Source organism: Anolis carolinensis, chromosome 2 (genome assembly GCF_035594765.1).
Source record: "Anolis carolinensis isolate JA03-04 chromosome 2, rAnoCar3.1.pri, whole genome shotgun sequence".
In the NCBI taxonomy this organism is placed as follows: Eukaryota; Metazoa; Chordata; class Lepidosauria; order Squamata; family Dactyloidae; genus Anolis; species Anolis carolinensis.
Window position 1 is genome coordinate 4,998,137 of NC_085842.1, and position 9,620 is coordinate 5,007,756.

Consider the following 9,620-nt stretch of genomic DNA (forward strand, 5'->3'; position numbering starts at 1 on the left):
TCTCCCAGGCTGTCTATTATCTGGGCCTAGCTGATCAGGGACCCACTGCCGACTCCAAATGCATCTGGGTATCAAGTGGACCTACCAACCAAGGCTTGCAGATGTTTCAGCTGCTGTTCCGTGGATCTGTGGTGCTGTTCCCTCTCCGAGGTTTCTTTGGAAACTTTAGGGCTGTTTCCCTCAGGAGCTGTGAGGCTGAGAGGCTGTGATCTCTTAGCCAGAACCTTTGGGACCTTTCCCCTGGAACCAAACTTAATGATGATGGACAGGCGGCCTGCCCTATGACTACAAACATTAGCAGAAAGAAAATAAAGTTGGAGCTTCTAGTACAGCCATACCAGCACACTAGCTGTAGTGTATATAGTCTAACCAAGACTAAACAAAGAATTGTTACCCATGAGTTTGTAATTATCATTAATCTCTTACTCTATTCTTTTTTAAAAAGAAGATCTCCGTTTACTGAATGGCACAAGTCCCTGTTCTGGGAGGGTTGAGGTCTTTCACAATGACACATGGGGGACCATTTGTGATGCTGGCTGGGATTTACAAGATGCCCAAGTGGTCTGCAGCCAGCTGGGCTGTGGAAAGGCCTCCAAAGCATTGGGCGGAGCACACTATGGCCAAGGATCTGGCCCCATTTGGCTGGAGAGCATCAACTGTAGAGGAGAAGAATCATCCCTGAAGGAGTGCCAGAAGGGAGGCTGGGGAGAGCATAGTTGCAGCCACAGCCAAGATGCCAGTGTGGAGTGTTCAGGTACATGTCTTTCACACGTTTTACTTACTGAAGACTACATGGGGTTTTTCCATTCTGAGACTGGGTGATACCAGTCTTTACATGTGTAAAGATAGTTTAGACCCCATGAGTCCGTAAAGAGTTGCTGCCACCACCCATTTATTTTAATGCTCTTGATTAGTGATCCAGTGAGAAAATAATTGTGGACAGAGATGTCCCCTGTGCACATGCACACTGAGTAAAAGGCATATAAGATGCGGAAGCAAGAAATGGAGAGTTATAAAAGAAACTAGTAATTTTAAGCAAGGAGTTGACATTGGACATGTGTTAATGTGGGATTTATGTATCGGTAGTGTTTAAATGAAATTTGTGTCTTGCCTGTATTGCATACTGATTGCATCATCCAGAGTGTACTGTAGTCTGGAAAGAGTTAATTACTAAGAAGCTGTGATGACCTTGATGTGTGGCTGGAACCAGGGAGTGTCCAGACAGAAGTGTTTGTGCATTGCTGATTGCATTCAGTTCTGAGTTCAGTCGAGTTCTGTCTTCCTAGAGTGAGAGTCAAGTCCTGTGTTCGTCCATTGTCTGCAAGTCTGTTTGTCTTGATTATTACTGCATATAGTAAAACTTTGTATATAGTTTTACTAACGTCTCTGGGTGTCACTTCATTCTGCGTTCCACTGCTTCCGTCCAACTACTGCTGCGCTTCAAATTATTCTGACAACATGAAGGCAAGCTACTTCTGGTATAGTTAGTTGCAAAGCAATTTGAATCATATCCAGTCAGAGGTTTAAAGAGATACAATTTCCCCAACACAACAATCCCCGGCTATTCATGGCTCCATCATTTCCTGGGGGTCTGGATTGTTCTTAGGATCTGGGAGCCTGGATCTTCTGCCTGCCCAGTTTAGGACCAACTTCCCCAGATGGGGCACAGAAAGACCACCCCCCAGTCCTTATTTATTTATTTAATTTATTTCATCATTTCTATCCTGCCCTTCTCACCCGAAGGGACTCAAGGCGGCTTACAAAACTGGCAGAATTTGATACCAATATACAACAATACAAAAGAATAAAACATAAGCAATTAAAAACAGATTTAAAACAATACAAAATACTTGAGCCATTCATCCACAAAACCTTGTACATAAACCTTAATCCAGACCGAGTCGAAGCCAACAAAACTTATTCTTTGAACGCTTGCTCCTTGTTCTTCTCTCTGTGTGTGCCGTCGTGCCTGGGGCTATAACTCAGTGAAAGAGGAATGGACGTGACATCTTTCCCCAGGGGATTGCTTCTTGCCCTCCTTTAGGGAAACTGGAACTCCCAAGGACCAAAACACTTTAGATAACTCAAAAACTGGTTTTATTGTTCATAAAAGGTTATGTGGAAGTTTCAAAGGGGTAAAGGAAAATATACATTACAGTATCTGGTTGTTTTAAGTCCGTGGAACTTTGTAGCTGAGAAGCTTTTCCAGGTCCCTTTTCTCAATAGCTGTGGATGCCGGAGCAAACTCTGCCTCAGTCCAATGACCTATGTTTGAAGACACAGTCTTCCTCTGTTGCCAAAGGACTGATTTGAAGGTGCTTGAAACTCCTCAATGTCGTTCAGGTTGGCCCTGAACATGAAGCGTGGGTCTCAAGGAACCTCAGAATTGGTGCTGAGAGGTAACTTTATCAAGGGCTTTTAGAGCCAAGTCTCTCTCTCACGTCCATCTGATAGAGAGCTTGATGGTGGAATGAAAGGAGGAAACACTGTCCTACTCCAGGAAGAGGTGGGGCCAAACAATTGAGCTGAGGAAGCAATATAACTGGTGCAAACAACATTGATTGACAGATATAAATAACCAATCCAACTACATTTACAGGGTAAAGGCAAAATCAGGCATGATACAATTCAAATCTTGCAATTTACAGTTTGACATATAGATGGCGCCACTTGCGGCATCACACTCTCCCTTTGAGGTTTATATATTTGGAATGGAATGGAAAGGAAATGGAAGGAAAAGAGGGAGTCATCTGCTGTCCTCAGTTCTAAAATTCAGTCCCACTCTAACTGTAAATCAGTTTTCCTCAACAAAATGTTGTGTTTTAGTCCCACTCAGAAAATTCTACAAATGGGAGGAAGTGGCTTCCAAATGAATATCTGGTCTTCTGGTCATGAATGGAGATGCAGTGTCCTACAGTAGCAATCACTACCAACCAATGTGTATCACTGTGAGATAAGAGGAGTTGTGTTGCATGGTTTTGTATTGCTTCTGCATTGATTTCACAAGTCAGCTCAACATTCACGATGAATGGTCCTAGAACTAGAGAAGTATACAAGAGAAACCATGGATCTGGACTACAGACCAATGAAATCATCTTTCATTCTCCTCAAACCAACAGGAACCAGACTAGTGAATGGCACAAACGGTTGCTCTGGGAGAGTGGAAGTGTTCCTCAATGGGGAATGGGGGTCGGTGTGTGATGATCAATGGGACCTGAGTGATGCTCAAGTCGTGTGCAGAGAACTCGGCTGTGGAGGAGCCGTGTCAACCCTAGGAGAAGCCCACTTTGGAAAAGGAAATGGTCCCATCTGGATAGATGAAGCCAAATGTTTGGGAAGAGAAGCTACCCTTCAGAAATGCCCATTTGAAAGAAAACATGATTGTAGCCATGAAGAAGATGCTGGTGTTGTGTGCTCAGGTAACTGATAAAAAAATGAAGAAATATTGATTATTGTCTTTAGATTTTTACAGTTCGCAGCAAAAGTGTTTAGCCAGTTCTTAAAACTGCAAATTCAAAGAAGAAATTCCAGTACAATTTTCTAGTGCTAGGAAAGACTTGCTTTCTCAACACTAAAGCAACAAAGAGAGGAATGTATCCCTATCTCAGTTTATAGTCCTTTCTCCCTCATCTCCACCTATGAAACAAATGCCTAGTTCTCAGCATTATTACAATAAAGCTTTAGAATTAAGAGGAAAAAAATAGTTCACACACTATTAATGACCAAGTTTGAAGTATTTCTATGAACCATTACAAAAAATGGAAACTTTGGAACGTTCATTCAGCAACAAAGGCAATAGTGGTTCAGCTAAGGTTTGGTATTTGTGTCATGTTTTTGTTCTTTTAATTAGGTGGAACTTGTTGATATCTAACTGAATGTATCTTGCTCTCTGGGACAAACTGTCCAAGTCTTTTGGACTTGTGATAATATGAAGGATTCAGAAAGAGAGTTCTTTCTTTCTTGTTCAATGTTTCTGTTCAAGACAAGTCAAGACAATACAGTTTCCTAAAGCGTTTTGTGGTACTGATCATGGAGTGCTGAACAATGACACATCCCTGTTCCTTCTTCCAGAAAGTAATTTGCAATAAAGAGTTGTGGCAGGACCACAACAGGATCTCTTTTTATGCTTATCACACTAGCTGGAGACTTTTGATTTGTGTAGCTCAGGCATGGGTAAACTTCGGCCCTCCAGGTATTTTGGACTTCAACTCCCAGAAATTCTAGCCAGCTGTTAGGAATTGTGGGAGTTGAAGCCCAAAACATATGGAGGGCTGAAGTTTGCCCATGCCTGATGTAGCTGCTGTCTGTCTTTTAAGGTGGTTTTGTGGGGTCAGATCAGAAGATGGACGTTAACTATATCAATCATGCAGGTTCTTTGATAAGGTTTCTTTGTTTTTGTACTTTTAAAGTACTTTGAGATCAATAATTTATTTTGTAATTTTTATATGAATCTGCATTTATCTGCTTCTTGTTTTGAGTACCCTTATGGCTTCAAGTGGGTCGTGGCATTATTTCAGATATACAAACAGGACACATCTTCATAGATTTATTGGATATATCCAAATAAACTAAATAATTTACATGTTCATTTCCCTTTCGTAATGTATTCCTATGGGAGTGTTGAGCTGTTCCCATCAGGATTGGAAATGATGAGAGTTTTGGATTCTATTTACAGGTTCCTATTTTCAATGGCCAGTTTTGTGAGTCCATTCAGTGATAACCAAGTTGTCACAAAGAGAGAATAAATCTACCCTATTTCTTTTTGTGCCTGAGTTCTTGCTGTGCTTTGTGCGATGAAATAACTGGGAGAGCTTTTGAGCATACAAGAACAAAGGAAATGCCCATAAAATATGTAGGACAAAAAGGGACTTCAAGCTACCAGCAAATATTAATTGCAATGACTCAATCTATTACAGAGAAAACATAAAGCTAAGTTGGGTTTTTAATATTTTTGCCCAGTAATCTTCTATTTTACCAATTGGGTCCAAATTCATAACAATGGCTAGCATTCTTATAGGTTACTCCCAACTGGAGTATATCTATTCAATCAGTAGTTGAATGGTAAATCAACATAGGGGCCCCTGGTAGCACAGTGAGTTAAAGCGCTGAGCTGCTGAACTTGCAGACCAAAAGGTCCCAGATTCAAATCCCGGGGGCAGAATAAGCACCCGCTGTTAGCCCCAGCTCCTGCCAACCTAGCAGTTTGAAAACATGCAAGTGTGAGTAGATCAATAGGTACTGTTCCGGCGGGAAGGTAACGGTGCTCCATGCAGTCATGCCGGCCACATGACCTTGGAGGTGTTTATGGACAACGCCGGCTCTTCAGCTTAGAAATGGAGATGAGCACTAACCCCCAGAGTCAGTCATGACTGGACTTTATGTCGGGGAAACCTTTACCTTAAATCAACATATAGCTAAAATAATAGATTCAGTATGTATAATCCCATCAAGTCAAGTTTAACAACAGAATTAAGGCTTATATCTCTATCTTCACCATTCATCTTTGGCTACATTTATGTCTTTTCTCTTAAAGATCTCCGTTTAATGAATGGCACAAGTCCCTGCTCAGGGAGGGTCGAAGTCTTTCACAATGACACGTGGGGGACCATTTGTGATGCTGGCTGGGATTTAGAAGATGCCCAAGTGGTCTGCAGGGAAAAGGGCTGTGGCAATGCCTCCAAAGCATTGGGTGGAGCACACTATGGCCAAGGATCTGGTCCCATTTGGCTGGAGAACATCAACTGTACAGGAGAAGAAGCATCCCTGAAGGAGTGCCAGAAGGGAGGCTGGGGAGAGCATAGTTGCAGCCACAGCCAGGATGCCAGCGTGGAGTGTTCAGGTACATGCCTTTCACAGGTATTATTTCCTGAAATGTAGATTAGGTTCATGCCTCCTCAAAATGATCATGGCCAGGACAAGAGTCTCTCTCTTCTTTAACCAGTGTTCAGGTACATGTCTATCACAGTTTTCCTTACTAAAGCCTGCATCAGGTTCAGCTCTCCTCAAATCCGCCGTGATCAGGATGAGAGTCTTTCTTTTCTATTACAATCATCTGTTCTGATTAAAAGTTTTGAGTGCAATCTGGATGACATAATTTTTCTGGAAATATTCAAAAAGATTGCAATCCGCTCTTAATGTCAGAAATATTCAATAGCTGCTTCAACAGACAATCCAAATTTTTGTTATTAGTATTGTTTCCCGCAAAAGGTGATAATCCACCCAAAGCTGATTACTAGGCATGTCCGATCGATGAAAAAAATGTTTCAATTCTCGTTTCTAAAGTAGGGGGCGCTGGCGCTTCGATATAGAAAGTATTTCCGATTTTTTTCACCCAAAAATTTCGGATATTTCCGAAAATTTGTAATGATTCTAAATGTTTCTAAAATGGCGGACGCGCATGCGCAATAGCCAAAAAAAAAGGAACCTGGGGGGGGGGGGACTTTTACAGGGATCTCCCGCCCTCATTTCTTGAGCTATCCTCATCAACCCTAGCCCCCACCTTTGCATCCATCGTGGAAGCTTCTGATTGGCTGGGGAGCGGCAGCCATGTTAGGTTGCGCTAAGCTCCCATTCTAGGTAGGTTGCAGAAACAAAAAAAAATTTAAAAAATATTTTAAAAAATATATTTAAAAAAAATTTGGGGGAAAAATTAACGAAACATTAAGAGACAATTAGAGGATGGGCCAACAATGGTTCGAATTACATTGCTGGTTGCGCTGTGAGACAATGTCTCGGAATGCGTATCAAAAAGGGAGAACAATCCGAAATAATTCCGATATACGATTCAAAACGATTTTTGGACATGTCTACTGATTACCATTCTGGTCAGCCAGCTGTAAAAGCTTTGTACATTCAAAATGTGGAATCTATTTCCTTTATTTTTTAAAGAAACAGTGAAGAGAGAAGACAACCTCTTTCAAAAATCCTAAAATTCCATGCAACATCTATTTTTAGCCCTTATCAATATACTCTCCCATCTTTTTTCTAAGCATGATATATTTGCCTCACTTTAAAATATGTATGTAACTAATAGTAGTAACCAGAGGAAGGGCAGCATGTGTTCCAAGAATCTCTTTCTGGGGTTTTGATAAAGCTGGCAATAGAGTACATCATGTACAATATTTATTTATTTATTTATTTATTTGCAGTATTTATATTCCACCTTTCTCACCCCGAAGGGGACTCAGGGCAGATCACAATGTACACGTACATGGCAAACATTCAATGCCGTTAGACACACACAGGCAGAGACATAGAGGCTATTTAACATTTCCCAGCTTCTGGCTTCATGAGGGTATGCTTGATTCCGGCCACAGGAGGAGCTACTGCTTCATCATCCACTGTGACACCGAGTCTTTGATGGAGTACTTCCTCATCTTCCGGCACGCACGCTGCTGGACATTTTTATGGTGACGTAAATTAGTTAAATTAGCCTCCTCGCATAAGCGGTCCCTAAATTTTCCTACTTGACAGATGCAACTGTTTTTCAGGTTGCTTAGGGAAACAACAGGCTGGGCTATTTAACGGTCAGGCACTCAATCTGACCCAGGCTTCGAACTCATGACCTCTCAATCATTAGTGATTTATTGTAGCTGGCTACTAACCAGCTGTGCCACAGCTAGGCTGATCTTCTCAATCTTCAACCAGAGTAGAACTCCTTGTCTTGGTACATTGTTTGAAGCAGTCAGTAGCATCTCCTTAACCAAGCTGCTGACGTAGATTTCCAGCTGTTATTGCTATAAAACAAAATGAGTGTGCACAGTCTACTTCTTGCAATACTAGAACAAATGAAAGACCTCAGCAGGAAAAAATGGCTCCTTAAGTCCCTGTGTCGGCCTAGATCAGTGATGGGCAACCTTTTGCACTTGGTGTGTCAAAATTCACCAAAAAACCTAGTATGACTTGGGTGGTGTGTCACTTTGAGAGAAAAAAACCATAATTTCACAATATATATAGTTTAAATAACAAAAATATATAATTGTAATATATAACTGTATTTAATAAATCTCCCATTATTTCCATGTACAACAACCTATGATACCTCTTACAGTTTCCACGCTGATTTCTCTCTATTGTAGTGAAGGGGCAAACCCTGACTTGTTGCAAGTATATGCTCGAAATCGTATGGGAACTGGTTCTGACTTGATGTATTGTTATTATTTGAAAGTAACTTCTTTTTCTCTGGAACAACTCTTTTCCCAAACATCAGCATTTTCTCTCAAGTGCAGGCCTTCCTCAAACATAGGCCTTTTGCAACTTAGGTCAATCAAAACATATGGGACTTATAGTCATTACAAGTATCTTTGAAAATTCTTTTTTAAACCCACGTCTCCCTCAGTAGTTTCAATGTAGTCATGAATAATAAATAATATAATAATAATATAATAATAAACTACAATAATAATAGAATAATAATAGAATGATTATATATGTATATATATGTAATGTGCATAATTCCCATGGAGTAAACAACAAAACCACTGGACCAAATCACACCAAATTTGGCCACAAAAGACATTAGTCATCCAATCAATCTGCATGCAGCAGTGTGTCAGCAAAAATTGCTAGGCGTGTCAGTGCTGACACGTGTGTCATAGGTTCCCCATCATTGGCCTAGATAGAAGAGCAAAATATCGTACAATTGGAACTAACTGGGGTCCCAGCTAAAAGAGACACCTGTAATAAATCAGTTAAATGTCCCACAGCTCTGTACATCATTTCCATTTCAGCTATTGATTCAATCAGTCTATTTTGGTTGGGAGTAGCAGTTGAATCAAGGACAACAATTTCGCATTGCAGCCAACACTTGAATTGTCCTTCCACCTTTATTGTCATTCTAGTTATTACGGCTGTTGAATCCTCCCTTGAGAGCAGCATTCACCTGGGAGTGGCTGCCTTGGTCTTCCTTGCCTTGGTGGGGATTGTGGCTGAGGCTGGATGCGGGAGAAGGAGGAAGACGAGGAGGAGGAGAGAGCAGCAGCTTTAAGTAGCCTTCTTCATCAGCCAGTTCCATGGATCAAGGTCTGTCTGCCAGTACGGTGGAGCCAGTGGCAGAAGGAATGTCATGTGCATTAGAGTTCAGAGTAATCTATCAGTATAACAATATACAGTAAATAAATACTGTATATCATTGTCTATCTACCGTGTTTCCACGAAAATAAGACAGTGTCTTATATTATTTTTTGCTCCCAAAGATGCTATAGGTCTTATTTTCAGGGCATGTCTTATTTTTCCATGAAGAAGAATTCACATTTATTGTTGAACAAAAAAAATGAACATTTATTATATACTGTACAGTAGTTGTCATCACAAACCAGCATAACCAGACAAACTGTGAATCCTACCCTGTTTCCCCTAAAATAAGACATCCCCAGAAAATAAGACCTAGTAGAGGTTTTGCTGAATTGCTAAATCTAAAGCCTCCCCCAAAAGTAAACCTAGCAAAGTTTTTGTTTGGAAGCATGCCCGCCGAACAGAACACCAGAACCTGCAGGATAGGTAAATGTATGTACCATAGAGTGTTGTACATGGAAATAATGGCAGTAACAAGAAATTCTTGATAGGATTCACAGTTCGTCTGGTTATGCTGGTTTGTGATGACAACTACTGTACAGTATATA

The 9,620-nt window shown here is 40.9% G+C and overlaps 2 protein-coding genes across 2 annotated transcripts in view; both read left to right on the forward strand.

The window, feature by feature from the left end:
* The window catches only part of LOC100553407 (deleted in malignant brain tumors 1 protein), a 126,964-nt gene extending 125,021 nt beyond the window's left edge, over window positions 1-1,943 (forward strand). The window contains exon 30 of the mRNA XM_062974299.1: window positions 446-1,943. Within this exon, the coding sequence (XP_062830369.1) occupies window positions 446-822 (377 nt within the window). The 3' untranslated portion in view covers window positions 823-1,943. The remainder of the gene's footprint in view (window positions 1-445) is intronic.
* Window positions 1,944-2,302: 359 nt separating this feature from the next.
* LOC100553804 (deleted in malignant brain tumors 1 protein) lies at window positions 2,303-9,331 on the forward strand. The gene is made up of 3 exons (XM_016997903.2): window positions 2,303-3,419; window positions 5,534-5,839; window positions 8,841-9,331. The coding sequence occupies exons 1-3, from the start codon at window positions 3,029-3,031 to the stop codon at window positions 8,984-8,986; spliced, it is 843 nt and encodes a 280-aa protein (XP_016853392.2). The 5' UTR covers window positions 2,303-3,028; the 3' UTR covers window positions 8,987-9,331.
* Window positions 9,332-9,620: the final 289 nt, after the last annotated feature.